The 18367-nt window shown below is 35.8% G+C and overlaps 1 protein-coding gene across 9 annotated transcripts in view; it reads right to left on the minus strand.

Annotated features, from left to right (window-relative positions):
• The window catches only part of STPG2 (sperm tail PG-rich repeat containing 2), a 601931-nt gene that overhangs the window by 368821 nt on the left and 214743 nt on the right, over positions 1-18367 (minus strand). For all 9 annotated transcript variants that reach the window (XR_014083528.1, XR_014083523.1, XR_014083529.1 and 6 more), the window contains one exon: positions 8063-8222. Coding sequence is in view for 5 of the 9 variants with exons in the window: in XM_081595770.1 (XP_081451896.1) it covers positions 8063-8222 (160 nt within the window). In the remaining 4 variants the exon portion in view is untranslated. The remainder of the gene's footprint in view (positions 1-8062; positions 8223-18367) is intronic.

Genomic DNA, 18367 nt, shown 5'->3' on the forward strand with positions numbered 1-18367 from the left:
AGCACAGGTCCATGTGCCAACATCTTGTATTTGAATGCCTGCTATCTTCAAAATGTGAGCACTTAGGAAAGTAACATAAACTAAGATTTGGTTACTTTTTCTGTAAAGTGTGACAACTATAGGATTATTGTGAAAATTAAACTAGTTAATATATAAAAAGCATTTTGAAAAGTGTCTGTTGACACTATGAAGTGTCTGATAAATTATTGTTCTTGCTAAAAGTCCTATTCAAGACCCATTATTATCAATGACATTAGTGATAAAAATGGGATTAGACCTACGTTATATAGGTGAAAATGAAATATTTAATATGATGTCTTTAGGAAAAAATTCCTAAAATTTTGAATACAGATTAGAGATGGTATTATTTGCCCTTATTCTCTATAAAGTCAAATTTCCTTCTTAAATAATCTCATTATAATCACATTATAATTTACATTCTTGTATAAATTACAGTCTTGTATACTAGCCACATACATGTGCGTGCTCAGCCATGTCTGATTCTTTGTGATCCCATGGACTGTAGCCCACTGGACTCCTCTTCCATGGGATTTTCTAGGCAAGAATACTAGAGTGGGTTGCCATTTCCTATTCCAGAGGATCTTCTCAACCCAACGATTGAACCTGCATCTCTTGGATCTCTTGCATTGGCAGGTAGATTGTTTACCACTGCACCACCTGGGAAGCCCTTATACTAGCTGCCTCCTCATAATCTAGAGAATTATTAGACTTGGACACAGTACAAAGGGGTGGAAGGCTTAAAGTTTCTCAAGTCCAACTTCCCACTTTCTGCAGAAATCCATCCCAAAGCATTCCTGAAAGTTAAGTCATTCAGCTCATGGATAGAGACCTCCAGTAATAAGAAGCCTCCTAACTGTTGAGACAGCTTCTTCCATTAGAAGAAAAGCCTGACCATTTAAAGTTATATTATATTTGCCTAAAATTTTCACACAGTTTTGCTAAGATTGAATTTGATTAGCTTCATTCAGATTTGAAGGTCCAAGGGCTTCCCTGAGAGCTCAGTTGGTAAAGAATCCACCTGCGATGCAGGAGACCCCAATTTGATCCCTATGTTGGGAAGATCCCCTGGAGAAAGGAAAGGCTACCCACGCCAGTATTCTGGCCTAGAGAATTTCATGGACAGAAGAGCCTGGTGGGCTACAGTCCATGGGGTCGCAAAGAGTTGGATACGACTGAGCGACTTTCACTTCACTCACCAAAGCTAAACATCTTCATAAATTATAACTGAGGATTATATAAATTTATAAAACAGTTGTTTTTTTCCTTGAAGTTACCATATCATTTAATAAGCAAAATATTTTATTGTTACATATGAAATGTAAAAATTTTTTGAATGCATAGTGCTTTGAGCTACTACAAATATATACATGCAATTATAAATTCATATGATTTATTATTATAGATTATTTATTATAGATTATTATAATTATAATTATTATTATTATTATTATATATTATTATATTATATTATTATATTATAATTATAATCCACTGGCAATCCACTCCAGTACTCTTGCCTGGAAAATCCCATGGACAGAGAAGCCTGGTAGGCTACAGTCCATGGGGTCACAAAGAGTTGGACACGACTGAGCGACTTCACATTCACATTCTTTGATATGTAACAATATGGAAATCAGGCCAATTAATGACCCTAAAATAGCTTATAAGTGTTCAATATTATATTATATAATAATATAATATTATTATATTATAATTATTATATATTATTATTATTATAGATTTTTATTATTAGATTATTTATTATAGATTATTTATTATTTTAGATTCCATTGGAGGATTTGCCACTATGTACTTTCCAAGCTTGCTATTATCTACTGTACATGTTAAATGCTTTGTAACATCACTTTCAGTGTTTAAGAAATCTGTATAAAGAGTTACTCTGCTATTGAAGAGATACAAGCACTCACATATTTATTGCAGTACTATTCACATTAGCCAAGATATGGGAACAACTTTAAGTGCTCACGAAAAGGTAAATGGATATAGACGATGTGGCCCATGCCACACACACACAATGGAATATTGCTCAACTGCAAGAAAGAAGGAAATCCTGCCACTTGTAATAACATGGATGGACTTCAATGACATTATACTAAGATAAGTCAGAGAGACAAAGAAAAATACTGCATGATATCACTTACATGTGGAATCTAAAGTCAAACTCAAACAAAAAAAAAAAAGAGTAAAATGGTGGTATGCAGGGACTTGGAATGGAGGAAAAGTAGAGATGTTATTTAAGGGTACACAACTTAAAACTAATAAATACGTCTTAGAGATTTAATGCATAGCATAGTGATTATAGGCAACAATATTATATCACATCTGCCTATCTCAGCTTTCAAACATGTCTTTCTCACTAAACCTGATCATTTCTAGCTTTTGATTTAAAGTGAGAGATGTAACATTTCCTTTTACTTGAACACTTATAAGCTATTTTAGGGTCATTAATTGGCCTGATTTCCATATTGTTACATATCAAAGAATGTGAATGTGAAGTCGCTCAGTCGTGTCCAACTCTTTGTGACCCCATGGACTGTAGCCTACCAGGCTTCTCTGTCCATGGGATTTTCCAGGCAAGAGTACTGGAGTGGATTGCCATTTCCTTCTCCAGGGGATCTTCCTGACCCAGGGATCGAACCCAGGTCTCCCGCATTGCAAGTGGACGCTTTACCCTCTGAGCCACCAGGGAAGCCCCACATATCAAAGAATAGGGAGGCCTGAAAGAGGGAGAGGAGGAACTGCAAGCTGGTGGAGCCGTCAGAACACACATGACATTTACCAGTTAAGTTTGCCATCTTATATGGGTGTAGTTCATGATGTCCCCAAGCAATGAAAATAGTAACATCAAAGATCACAGACTACAAGCCACTGTAACAAATATAATAATAATTAAAATCTTGAAATATTGTGAGATTTACCAAAATGTGACACAGAGACAGGAAGTGGGAAAATGCTGTTGGAAAAATGGTGTGAAGAGATTTGCTCAACAGGGTGGCCACAGAGCATCAGTTTGTAAAAAAAAAAAAAAAAAAAAGCTGTATCAGTAAAGTACAATAATTCAAAGTACAAAAAAAGAGATATACTTGTATTATCTCTCTATATAAAATCTATACAATTTCAGTTATTCTTTACACCTTACCTTCCTCCTAAATAAACAAAGTCCGTTTTCTGCTTTAAGGCTACCATTCTATTTCAGATTTTGACTCTGTTAACCTTTCTGTTCTAAAATATTTTGCATCAATCCTTTTTCCCCTCCCCCAACAGTTAATTTCTCCTCAAATGAAGCTTTTTCCATAGTCTTCAAAGATTCTTTAGTATACAAAAAGTGAATGACTCAGAAAATTCATTTTCTGTATACTACATATAGGGTAATTTTACCTTTAAGATACACCTAGTAAATAAATTGATCTTTCTCAAATTGTATATAAATAAGAATTTATCTGATATATGAAGTGCCCAAAGAAACAAAAACAATTTGAGAGCAAATCAAATAAAGTTAGCTTACTTTCAGTAATAAAATTTCCACCATTTTTAATAATAATATAAAATAAGCAAGTCTCCAATACTGAGCTGATCAATTTTTGCCTATACGCAGAATTATACTGCATTTTCACAGCCCAAAAGCATTTCTGGAAGCTACAGAAAAACAAGCCAAAAAATTACATGTTTATTGCAATAGCACTCAGCAGTGGGATGAACTGCACTTTGACAAACTCTTATAGTATTTCTGAAGCTATACTATTACAAACCACTGAGAAAATAGAATAAATAATTAGTTTTCACACTACACTGATTTTTATATCAAAGGTACCGCTTATATTTATTGAAAAAGTGAACAAAAATATCTTCATGGGATATGTTCAATTAACTTCAACGATGAAATATATTTGTTCCCTAAAATAATTTCCCGTGGGAATGTGATACATAAATCACGCTATTTTCATTAGAAATGATCTATGCTTTCTATATAAAAACAGCCTCAGTACCTGTTATGTTCAGCCTACAAGTGTTATATTTATACTATGTATTGTTTAATCTATTATTCACCTAAATATTGATTTTAATTAAAACTATGCTTTAAATTTCAATTGTTTTATTAAAAATTTTTAAATCATTTTTACTTACTATAAAACAGTGTATGTTCATACAGAGAAAGCAAAAATTGAAAAGCAAAACAAAATCTTTCATGAGCCTAAGGTTGTTTAATCACATATTATTTTCCAAGTAAGCTCTTCACTGATAATACTTTTTAAACTGATGCAGAACCCACAATGAACTCCCATTCTTCCTTTTTTCTCATTTTTATCCATAGTATTTATAACCATCTTGTATTCTTTCTTTTCCTTCCCTCATTTATCAACCTATTGATCTATTTATTTATTTATTTATTAAATGTCTCGATCCTAAAGTTTTGCTCCATGAAACAATGTTTATATCTTGTTCACTGCTCTATCACAAGTCCCTGGAACAGTGCTTAATATGTAAGAGGCTCTCAGTACATATTTGTTTAATGACTGATCAAATTAATCCTATCCTGTTATCAGGTTTAAACGATATATACCATTTTAAAATTTTTCATAGGACTCTATTCAGTATTGCCTATTTTTCTTTCATTTAATATATTTAAAACTTTTCATTTTTAGTATTCTTGGATGAATATACTTGATGTGTAAAACTTTAGGCATATTATCAATTATTTCATAGAGGAATCACAGAAGTAGAATTTTAAGGTTAAATGGGATGTATATTTGAAACATTCTGCCAGCCTGTTCTTTAGAATCACTGATATCAACTTATACTTCCACTGTGATACAAGAGTCCCCAATTTTCCACATTCTCAATGTTTTCATTCATTTTCTTTTTAAATTTGCTGAGTATTTTCCTCCTCCAAATGTCCAAAAACAGGTCAAATATGAGAGAAAAAGTAATGTTTAATTCTCTTTACACTTAACAATTTTACTTTACCTTAACTGGATTAATCACAAAGTCATTTACATATTCCTGAATTAAAACTTGGTGTGTACGAGTAGATTGCTTTATAATGTGATACACCTCATTTAATAACTTCCTCATTAAATGATTCAAATGTGCTTTTATTGGTTACACAACATTTAATGGTATACAGTATACTGACTGCAACTATACTACTTCCCCCTTTAATATAGACTAATGAAAATGAGTTTTATCCTTCTTAAATAACTTCAAAGAAAAGACTTCATTTGAACATGACAAAATCACTTCCATCATGTTAATAAAAGTTCTAAAATAATTTGAAATAAATACACAGCTATAGAATGTTGAGTGATTGAATGTCCTATAAGTTTGTGAGTCCCAAGAATACTATTCATGTATCAACCATACTCATATTATGTCATTTATCAATCTCAGTTCTTACCACTTTTACCTACAAATATCAGACAGCAATAAATTTTTAACTTGCCTATTATTCTATTATAGGTACATGTTCTTATGTTCTGTAAGGGAAAGCACTCAATTCTTCTTGCCAATGTTATGACTCAAGGAAGAAACATGTATATCAGGCTCTATAATTAACTCAGTCTTACAGTTTCAAACGTGTACAAATACTCAGACATAGTAACAGAAAATAATTTTATCTGGCTCATAAATAATTTGACATAAAACTCAAATGGCTCTTATCACTGGTATTAAGGTAAATCTGAATTACTAAGATTTAAATGACAAATATTAGGGATTAAAATAAACCCACTTTTTCTATTTCTAAGAAGATATGATAAGAAAGAATATCATTCATATGATAAACATTGACACAAAACATATAACCAACAGAATTACTATCATTGTACCTTTTGATCATACAACAATGATTTAAAACAAAAACCTAAAGACTTAACATACCAGTTGTCCCCAACAAAAGTTAAATGGTATTAAGAACTATAAATATAAATGGGCTATTCTCATTATAGAATTAAGAACTGCTTGTCATATCAGTCAATAAAAAGTCTAGCCTAAACAGAAATCAACAAAATAAGATGAACCTACTCAGAGAGTTGATAAAATCACACATCTGACTTGTTATCCTAGATTGAATCAATGTAACAGGATAAACAGAAGTTAATCTTCAATTACCAAAACAAGGTATGGATATTAATTGAATTGGCCCTGGTCACCTATTAAATATGTGTAAGAGACATAGTTTGGACTGTATATTTTAAGATTAAGTTCAAAAGAATGAACCATTCTATAATATTACAGTATCTACATACGTCAGAGGAAATCAAATTTCATAATCATGGCATCAGGTAATAGCTTCTGAAATGCATATATTTTTTTGAATGTGTTGATTATAGAGGCATGTGGGATATCTGCTATCATTTATTTGAATTACAGGCTACTTTAAGATGCAGGATGGCAAACTTAATGAAGTATTGGCTTATTGTGATAAATTCTTTTCATTTAGATAACTAGCTAATCTACAGTTGTATAGTGACATTGACAGCCCATATGTCTTTGACTTCCAAATAATAACTGTCTTCATAATGAAGATATTTCCCTATCCTAAATTCTTTCAAAGCTATTGCTGGCCTGGCACTAAGAAGAAACATGTTTCATATTATAATAAGATTTTATACTTCTAGGAGATTCATATGTTCTGAAAATGACTTTGAAGTATAGTTTTATTAATCTTTCATATTCTCATGAGAGTCAAATAGGGGGCAAGTATTATCTCAATTTTGTAAAATAGAAACTAATGAAACAATTAGTGAGTTTACTTGCCTGAGGCTAAATATTGAAATAATGAAAAGTCAGATTCCAATTCTGGAACTTAACTCAAACTCTTACTATGCATTCTATCTATAATACATTTTATGGAGATGAAAGTAAAGGCAAAGGAAAAAAATCTTCAGAAAATATGAAGAACAACCTAATCTACTTTAAGGAACTCTAGAATAGATATCTGTTTGTTACTTGATTGATTGGTCTTGGTCTTGGTGACAGTGATAATACCTGGACTTCAAAGAACTAATTTCCCTAAAACATTTCTGGGTGACCATATATTGAGTGTGGTTATGGACACAGTAAAGGTAATTGAATTCTATTGATACTTCAAACAAAGCTAAAACCTGACAAAATATACAATGGCACAATAACTCAAAACATGAAAAAGAAACTAAGTAAAGCTAAATTTGGACTTAAAATGGACCTGTTAGTTGGTAATACACCTGATTCTTGAAAGTGAAAAATAAAGCGAGCCTCTATGGATTTCAGAGTTCCCTGAGTATTCTTATTTGCTTCACCCATCATATTCTCCTGCTTTGATTTTTCTTTAAAACCTTTTAATTTTCTCTATTTCATTTTTTCTTTTCATAGTCTCATAAAGATTACAATAGTTTGATTATTTACTGGCAATACATTTGTAAATTACTGTTGAAAACTCTTGTTCCTATTCTTTATCTAGCACACTGGTGTGAAACAGACTTACCCATTCATTTTCATTACCAAGAAAAGCTATTTCATTATATTTAGTACAAAAGTGTAATTACTAGTAGCTGAACTAATTGCAATTTTAAAAATCAAAATTTCTTTTGGTATTTCAAGCCCTGATAAAAACATTTAGCTTTTAAATAGTTGCTTTCTTAATACCTGAGGAAAATTTAAATAATTCCATGAGACTGGCATGATATGTACAAGATATATATCTGGTATATGACTGATTTTCCAAATCAGTAGTTATTTCTCCTCTAATAATGTAGCATATTTAGAGTTTTTTTCTCTAATAGGAGATGACTTATTAGCTGTAGTAAAATTAGTAAAATTGTCTTTGGAAAAATTAAAAGACTAAAATTCCGAACAAACCTTACAGTTGAAAAAAATCTAAAATCTTTCACTAAATAAGCATATTTAGGTTGTTTTTTTCTTTTTTTGTCCTGCAAACTTAAGAGAGACATGGTAAATGTAAATGTATGTTTACAATTATCTATTTTAATAAGGAAATCTTAGATTTTTTCCTCATATCTTTGAAAGGACAATCTTTACTTACCTGGCCCATCATCCACTTTGTCCAGGCACCGAGGTGTTGTGCTAAGAAAGGAGGCGTGTTTTATTCTAGCCACAGAAGTACGAGGTGGCATGTATTTATGTTGAATTTGAGACATCTCATATGATTTTTGAACATCATAGGCACCTGGTGCTGGAACATCCTGAAACAGAGTTCAATGAACTAGCATAAACATATACGAAATTTCCAGAAAGATATAGCATGGATGTTCACACTAAGAAATGGTATACACAGAAAAATATAAAACTTTTCCTTAATTATTAAAAAGAGAAATTTAAAAGAGTATCCCTAAATTATGCTCTCCTAAACGAAGTATAAACTGACTCACAAAAAATTAACATGAACAGAATCATGAAGGACAGATTCACATTCTTAAAAAATTAGTCTTCATAATATAGTTGTTGTTGTTGTTTAGTCGCTAAATCATGTCTGACTCGTTTGCAATCCCACGGACGGTAGACCACAAGGCTCCTCTGTCCATGGGATTCCCCAGGCAAGAATACTGGAGTTGTCATGGGTTGTCATGGCCTTCTCCGTAAGATCGTCTCAACCCAGGGATCCAACTCACATCTCCTGCATTGCAGGCGAATTCTTTACCATTGAGCCACTGGGAAGCCCTTCATAATATACATCAAACTCTAATTTTGAAATTTCACAATAAAAATCAAATTTTATATAGAAATGAGAGCACTGATTATTTATTTTCTTAAGTAGCAAAACTATTCCTGCTTTACCGTCCTATGTGAGCATACTTTACTTATCCACAAACGAGACTGCTTATTTCATTTTAATAGATTTCAATTAGGTTAAAAGGCTTCCCCCTTTCATCACTTATGGCTCTTAACATGCTCTACAGTTATATTAACATTTTTAATCAACATAAACCACATGGATATTAATAACTGTAATAATAATTCTAATCTAAACAAAATAAAAATATTATATATTTGTTACACAATTAATGCCTACACACCATTAGCTAATTACCTCAATGAAAACTTTTAAAACTCATTTTCTTCAAATTATTTTTAAAAATAATGTTTTATATATAACAAATCTGTTCATCTATTTTATGTACAAAGACAAAATTTTTGAAGTTTTAATAATTTTGGGGCAGGCAGGAGACTTGTTTTGTGGCTAAGGGTGGAAGCTCTAGCACTAGACCTTTTTGGTTCCACATATCTGCTTCTTACTTGCTGTAGGACCCTAACCAAGCTACTTAACCTCTGTAATTCCCAGTGTCTTCATCTGTACATGGGAAAACTATAGAACTTATATTCTATGTCACTGGGTTGCTGTGAGGTTTAAATGAGTTAAAACAAATACTTAGATTGGTCCCTGAATCTACAAAAGGATTGGCTAATCTTACTATTCCCTGGTGGTTCAGATGGTAAAGAATCTGCCAGCAATGCAGGAGACCTGGGTTCAGTCCCTGGATAGGGAAGATCTCCTGGAGAAGGGAATGGCTACCTACTCCAGTACTGTTGCCTGGAGAATTCCATGGACAGAGGAACCTGGTAGGCTACAGTCCATGGGGTCGCAAAGAGCTGGATATGACTGAATATCTAATACACAACCTTACTATTCTACAAAAGCTAATTTCAACGTAGAAAACAAGACTGAACAATCAAACCATAGGCAAACAGAAAAGAGTTTTTTTAATGTTTCAAATAAGTCAAACACATTTGGATACTGAGAAAGCATACATTTTAAGTCCATCTAGGAGCCATACTTTATAAAACATACTTTTTTTGTTCCTTAAATCCCTATGATCATCACCTTCATGCACAAGCCAACAGCATGATCTCCCACTTCCAAAGAATCACTAAATAAGGTAAAAGCACGGATCATGACTGGTGGAGGAGATTCTTACATGCAATTCCATATTCCTTGTGTAAATACTATTTCAAACACAAATTCCAAAATCTATAAGTCAACTGAGAAATGTCAATTACTATTTCTTTCTTGTCTATACTAGGAGTATATTTAGTAAAAGTAGGTTGAGGATAAATGGTAATAAATTAGCCCCAAAGATGACTTTTGGATCTTTCAGGACTGCCTCTGTGGTATGTGAAAGGAAAGTACAAGAGAGCACAAAAACAAAAAGAAATCATTCATATGCAAAGTACTCAGAGTATTTAGGGAAACTTTACAAAGATTTTGATTATACTACCCATTTTTATTTTCTTATCAAAAGCTGTTCAGTTCAGGTTAGTCTCAGTCATGCATGACTCTTTGAGACCCCATGGACTGCAGCATAACAGGCCTCCCTATCCATCACCAAACTTTCGGAATTTACTCAAACTCATGTCCATTGAGTCGGTGATTCCATCCAACCATCTCATTCCCTGTCATCCCCTTCTCCTCCTGCCATCAATGCTTCCCAGCATCAGGGTCTTTTCAAATGAGTCACTTCTTCGCATCAGGTGGCCAAAGTTTTAGAGTTTCAGCTTCAGTATCATTCTTTCCAATGAATATTCAGGACTGATCTTTAGGATGGACACATTGGATCTCCTTGCAGTCCAAGGGACTCTCAAGGGTCTTCTCCAATACCACAGTTCAAAAGCATCAATTCTTTGGCACTCAGCTTTCTTTATAGTCCAACTCTCACATCCATGCATGACTGCTGGAAAAACGATAGCCTTGACTAGATGGACCTTTGTTGGCAAAGTAATGTCTCTGCTTTTTAATATGCTATCTAGGTTGGTCATAAGGAGTGAGCGTCTTTTAATTTCATTGCTGCAATCACCATCTGCAGTGATTTTGGAGCCCAAGAAAATAAAGTCAACCACTGTTTCTATTGTTTGCCCATCTATTTGCCACGAAGTGATGGGACCTGATGCCATGATCTTAGTTTTCTGAATGTTGAGCTTTAAGCCAACTTTTTCACTCTCCTCTTTCACTTTCATTAAGAGGCTCTTTAGTTCTTCACTTTCTGCCATAAGGGTGGTGTCATCTGCATATCTGAGGTTATTGATATTTCTTCCGGCAATCTTGATTCCAGCTTGTGCTTCCTCCAGCCCAGCGATTCTCATGATGTACTCTGCATATAAGTTAAATAAGCAGGGTGACAATATACAGCCTTGACATACTCCTTTTCCTATTTGGAACCAGTCTGTTGTTCCATGTCCAGTTCTAACTGTTGTTTCCTGACCTGCATACAGATTTCTCAAAAGGCAGGTCAGGTGGTCTGGTATTCTCATCTCTTAACACCCTGTCTGGAGTCACCACCTAGTCCCTCTTCTAGTACCTAGACTAAATATGAGTGGTGGGTTTGGCTGCTGCCATGAAAACCTTCTTTTTTTATAAATGCATTGAAGAAAAGGTAAGTAACTACACAAGTGATCAGTATTCTTTAACGATAGTGTTCAACCTCCAAAACTTTGTCAAACTAGCTACCCTAAATTTCATTAGATTCACTGCCTCCTCTATCAAGTGAAAATATACTACCTTCATTTATGATCACCTCTTTTTATATCATTTGCATGCTTCTCTGAAAACGTATTCCCTTAGTCAGTTCAGTCACTCAGTCATGTCCGACTCTTTGAAACCCCATGGACTGCAGCAAGCCAGGCTTCCCTGTCCATCACCAACTACCAGAGTTTACTCAAACTCATGTCCATTGAGTAGGTGATGCCCTGCAACCATCTCATCCTCTGTTGTCCCCTTCTCCTCCCGTCCTCAATCTTTCCTAGCATCAGGGTCTTTTCCCATGAGTCAATTCTTTATATCAGTTGGCCAAAGTATTGGAGCTTCAGCTTCAGCGTCAGTCCTTCCAATGAATATTCAGGACTGATTTCCTTCAGGATGGACAGGTTGGATATCCTTGCTGTCCAAGGGACGCTCAAGAATCTTCTCCAACACCACAGTTCAAAAGCATCAATTCTTCCACACTCAGCTTTCTTTGTAGTCCAACTCTCACATCCATATATAACTACTGGAAAAACCATGGCTTTGACTAGATGGACCTTTGCTGGCGACGTAATGTCTCTGCTTTTTAATATGCTGTCTAGGTTGGTCATAGCTTTTCTTCCAACGAGCAAGCATCTTTTAATTTCATGGCTGCAGTCACCATCCGTGGTGATTTTGGAGCCCAAAAATATAAAGTCTTATTCCCTAATTGTGTCCTTTACTGATGTTTCTAGGCTGTTCTTACTCATCTTCAACTCTCATTTAATCTAAGAGATTGATATGTCAGGCAAATTTTCTAGGCATTCATTAATTAATTTCTAGGATTAGTAAGACCAATCTGAAAGCCTGTTTAAGAGCAATAATGGAGAGGGTGAGATGTATGGAAACAGTAACAAAGAAATTTACATTACTATATGCAAAATAGATAGCCAATGAGAATTTGCTGTATGGCTCAGGAAACTCAAACATGGGCTCTGCATCTACCTGGAGGTGTGGGATGGGGAGGGAGATGGGAGGGAGTTTCAAAAGGGAGGGGATATATGTATAACTATGGCTGATTCATGTTGAGGTTTGACAGAAAATAGCAAAATTCCGTAAAGCAATTATCCTTCAATAAAAAATAAATTAATTTTTTAAAAAAGAGCAACAACACTACCTATATATTGTATTTTATACACCATTTCAGGGAAAATAGTATGTATAGATAAAATCATCAAATTTCTGTTGGTGATCCTTTATGCATCACAGAAAATAGGGAAGGTATTTGATGAGTGGATATAATAGACATTTCTCATGTCTTTCTTTACCCAGCATTTGAATCCTGTTCCTGTGTTTGGAAAATCCCACATGCTTTGCAGTACAATCTGAGTCCCAGCACTTAAAACTACTTGATTCTCATCTTCCTGGTCTAATTTTTAAAACCTAGGACATGAGTTTAAGCCTTAGGCTCAAATGCCAGCTTTTCAACTGGCAGCCAGTTATTTAAAAAAATACAGAACATTAAAACTTCCATTTTAGAGGTTATTTTATTTTTTAGCTTAAATAGAGTGAGTTAAAAAAAAAAATCTATCCCAGTGATGGCACTGGCAGTGCTAGTAGTTATGTTCATTTCCCAGAGGCTACAGTGGGAGGACAAACTGAAAGACGTAAATAGAGACTGAGGGAAAATACCATAAAATGTCTGATGAACTAAAAGTTATGCTTTAATGCAAATTAAAGTCTAAGGTGTCTTGACTTATTCATCTGGAAACCCAGGGCCCTATCTAAAAATGACATAAATTATAATACAATTAAAATAACTGATGTATGCAAAATTCTTAGAATGGAATCTATTAAAGCATTAATGAACAAAAACCTCAATTAATTATAGTCAGAAGATCAGAAGAGGGAGCTCTTATAACCTGGGATGATAGTAAAGCCCTGCAGGCAGAAATACCCTCTTCTTTCCTGGCAAGAACTCACCCAATGAAATACCCTGGACTCTGTTTTCTATAGCCCTCCCAACTTCCTTTTCATCTCTGCAAAAGTGTTCTCCAACCCTTGGCCTGCAGAGACTTGCACGTGATTCACCATGGTTGCAGGGACTTCCCAGGTGGTTCAGTGGTAAAGAATCCACCTGAAATGCAGGAGGCATAGGTTCGATCCCTAGATTGGGAAGATCCCCTAGAGGAGGGCATGGCAACCCACTCCAGTATTCTTGCCAGGATAATCCCAGGAAAGAGAGCCTTGGTGGTCTACATTCCATAGGATCACAAAGAGTCAGACACAACTGAAGTGACTGAGCATGCACACATACACCATGTTTGCAGACATCAAATTGCCATTCTCTGATCTCAAATAAACACATCTTTGCTAGAGAAACATCTGGCAATCTATTTATTCAGATCAACATGCCTGATACATAAGAATAACTACTGTTTGTTCTCATTGCCATCATCATTATTATTAGCGTTATTATTTCTATTAGTTGTGGGACTACATGAAACCCTCAGTGATATTTCCATTTCCTGCAGAGAAATACCAATAGGATAGTTAAAAGGAAAGTTCCTAGTATTTTAAGCCCCAAACAACCAACAAAAACAACAAAATTAAACTCTAAGGCCTTGCATAATTCCCCATGCCCAGAATTCTTAACTACTTAAAATGCTAACTGACCTGAAGCCTCAAAGACCAGTTCATTTCAAAAAATTCAATTTTTCCAATCCTTGTTCCCTGCCATTTTGACATGTGAAATTTCATATACTCTCTAATCTTGGACATATTAAACTGCAGGTATGCTCTGATCTTTAAAAACTCTGATTACCAAATACCAACATTTAAACCCTCAGCTCCAGCAAGAAATGGAGCATTTAATCACCAAGTTGACTCCTGAGATGTAGTACACTATAAACAAAGACTGAACCTAAGTTAGCCTCAGAATGAATTTTCCTTTTACCATGCTATGGTTAAAGATTTGAGATGTCTTTATTTCACATTTCATGTTTTAGTGATACTTGTACTGGATACAGAATTCTTGATTCACTTAAGTTTTCTCCTGGCATTTAACATGTCATTTCACTGATTTGGGGGGCTTCCCTGGTAACTCAGATGGGAAAGAATCTGCCTTCAGTGCAGGAGATACAGGAGGCACTGGTCCAATCCCTGAATCAGGAAGATCCCCTGGAGAAGGGAATGGCAACCCACTCCAGTATTCTCACCTGGAGAATCCCATGGACGGAGGAGCCTGGCAGGTTACAGTCCATGGGGTCACAAAGAGTCGGACGTGACTAAGTGACTAACACTCACTGATATTGGGCCTCTACTATTTCTGATAAGAGATTCATAATCAGATCATTTCCACTGTATGTAGTAAACTATTTTTTACTTTTAAGACGTTCTTTTTGTTTTGGCTTCGAGCCATTTGACTATGTTATACCTAAGACCAGATTCTCTTTATATATATTTTACTTAGCAGTTCCCTGAACTTCCTGGATTTGTATATTCATGTTTTTCATTCATTCTGGAAAAGCTTTCAGTTATCTTTTCTTCAAACTTTTTTCTACCCCTTTCTTTCTCAACTCTTCTCCTGAGACTATCACTTCATATATACTGGAATATGTGACACTGACACAAAGGTTTCTGAAACTTCTCATTTTGTTCGATTTTTTTATTCAGAGTCAATGATTTCTATTGAGCTATATTTTATTTCGCTCACTGATTTTGTCTTCCGTCATCTCAAATCTGCTGTTCAGTCCCATTGGTCAATTTTCCTTTACATTTTTTTCTTTATAATTCTAGATTCTTTTGGGGTTCTTTTGCTTGCTTGCTTGCTTGATTCTATTTTTTTATTGGCATTCTCTACTGTCTAACTCAGTATATTTACTTTGGTTATCTAAACTGAAGTTCCCTTGACCCCACAAGAGACTGTCCCATACTTGCCTAGGAGTGTCCAGTGGACGCGTGGGTGGGTGGTGGCCTGCTGCAGGGTTGGGGGCACTGAGTGTAGAAGTACATGCATGGGATACTTTGAAGGAGGTCCCATTATCATCATTACCTCCACCATAGTTTGGCTGCAGGTAAATAACAGGGAGGGAATACAGCCCCTCCCAGCATCAGAAAATTAAAGATTTTCTGAGCATGGCCTTGCCCAGCAGAACAAGACCCAGTTTCCTGCTCGGTCAGTCTCTCCCATCAGGAAACTTCCATAAGCCTCTTATCCTTCCCCATCAGAGGGAAGACAGAATGAAAACCACAATCACAGAAAACTAAACAATCTGATCACATGGACCACAACCTTGTCTAACTCAGTGAAACTATGAGCCATGCCCTGTAGGGCCACCCAAGACGCAGGGGTCATGGTGGAGAGTTCTGACAAAATGTGGTCCACTGGAGAAGGGAATGGCAAACCACTTCAGTATTCTTGCCTTGAGAACCCCATGAACATTATGAAAAGGCAAAAAGATAGGACACTGAAAGATGAACTCACCAACTCGGTAGGTGCCCAATACACTACTGGAGATCAGTGGAGAAATAACTCCAGAAAGAATGAAGAGGCATAGACAAAGCAAAAACAACCCCCAGTTGTGGATATACTGGTGATAGAAGCAAAGTCAAAATGCTATAAAGAGCAATATTGCATAGGAACCTGGAATGTTAGGTCCATGAATCAAGGCAAATTGGAAGTGGTCAAAAAGGAGATGGCAAGACTGAACATCGACAATTGAGGAATCAGTGAACTAAAATGGACTGGAATGGGTGAATTTAACTCAGATGACCATTATATCTACTACTGTGGGCAAGAATCCCTTAGAAGAAATGGAGTAGTCCTCATAGTCAACAAAAGAGTCTGAAATGCAGTACTTGGAGGCAATCTCAAAAATGACAGAATGATCTCTGTTCATTTCCAGGGCAATTCATTCAATATCACAGTAATACAAGTCTAGGCCCCAACTGCTAATGCTGAAGAAGCTGAACTTGAATGGGTCTATGAAGACCTACAAGACCTTCTAGAACTAACACTCAAAAAAGATGTCCTTTTCATTATAGGGGACTGGAATGCAAAAGTAAGAAGTCAAGAAACACCTGGAGTAACAGGCAAATTTGACCTTGGAGTACAGAATGAAGCAGGGCAAAGGCTAATAGAGTTTCACGAAGAGAACGCACGGGTCATAGCAAACACCCTCTTTCAACAACACAAGAGAAGACTCCAGCAGGGACATCACCAGATGGTCAATACCAAAATCAGATTGATTATATTCTTTGCAACTAAAGATGGAGAAGCTCCATACAGTCAGCATAAACAAGACCGGGAGCTGACTGTGGCTCAGATCATGAACTCCTTATTGCCAAATTCAGACTTAAATTGAAGAAAGTAGGGAAAACCACTAGACCATTCAGGTATGACCTAAATCAAAGCCCTTCCAATTATGCAGTGGAAGTGACAAATAGATACAGGGGATTACATCTGACAGAGTGCCTGAAGAACTATGGACGGAGGTGTGTGACATTGTACAGGAGACGAGGATCAAGACCATCCCCAAGAAAAGGAATGCAAAAAAGCAAAATGGTTGTCTGAGGAGGCCTTACAAATAGCTGTGGAAAGAAGAGAAGTGAAACGCAAAGGAGAAGAGAAAAGATATACATAATTGATCCAGAGTTCCAAAGAATAGCAAGGAGAGATAAGAAAGCCTTCCTCAGTGATCAATGAAAAGAAATAGAGGAAAACAATAGAATGGGAAAGACTAGAGAGATCTTCAAGAAAATCAGAGATACCAAGGAAACATTTCATGTAAAGATGGGCACAATAAAGGACAGACGGTATGGACCTAACAGAAGCAGAAGATATTAAGAAGAGGTGGCAAGAATACACAGAAGAACTGTACAAAAAAGATCTTCACGACCCAGATAATCACGATGGTGTGATCACTCACCTAGAGCCAGACATCCTGGAATGTGAAGTCAAGTGGGCCTTAGGAAGCATCACTACGAACAAAGCTAGTGGAGGTGATGGAATTCCAGTTGAGCTATTTCAAATCCTCAAAGGTGATGCTGTGAAAGTGCTGCACTCAATATGCCAGCAAATTTGGAAAACTCAGCAGTGGCCACAGGACTGGAAAAGGTCAGTTTTCGTTCCAATCCCAAAGACAGGCAATGCCAAAGAATGCTCAAACTACCGCACAATTGCGCTCATCTCACATGCTAGCAAAGTAATGCTCAAAATTCTCCAAGCCAGCCTTCAGCAATACGTGAACCGTGAACTTCCAGATGTTCAAGCTGGTTTTAGAAAAGGCAGAGGAACCAGAGATCAAATTGCCAATATCCGCTGGATCATTGAAAAAGCAAGAGAGTTCCAGAAAAACATCTATTTCTGCTTTATTGACTACGCCAAAGCCTTTGACTGTGTGGATCACAATAAACTGTGGAAAATTCTGAAAGAGATGGGAATACCAGACCATCTGACCTGTCTCTTGAGAAACCTGTATGCAGGTCAGGAAGCAACAGTTAGAAGTGGACATGGAACAACAGACTGGTTCCAAATAGGAAAAGGAGTACATCAAGGCTGTATATTGTCACCCTGCTTATTTAACTTATATGCAGAGTACATCATGAGAAACGCTGGGCTGGAAGAAACACAAGCTGGCATCAAGATTACCGGGAGAAATATCAATAACCTCAGATATGCGGATGACACCATCCTTATGGCAGAAAGTGAAGAAGAACTAAAGAGCCTCTTGATGAAGGTGAAGGAAGAGAGTGAAAAAGTTGGCTTAAAGCTCAACGTTCAGAAAACTAAGATCATGGCATCTGGTCCCATCACTTCATGGGAAATAGATGGGGAAACAGTGGAAACAGTGTCAGACTTTACGTTTTTGGGCTCCAGAATCACTGCTGATGGTG

Source organism: Giraffa tippelskirchi, chromosome 1 (genome assembly GCF_054371585.1).
Source record: "Giraffa tippelskirchi isolate mGirTip1 chromosome 1, T2T-mGirTip1v1.2.pri, whole genome shotgun sequence".
NCBI classification, from domain to species: Eukaryota; Metazoa; Chordata; class Mammalia; order Artiodactyla; family Giraffidae; genus Giraffa; species Giraffa tippelskirchi.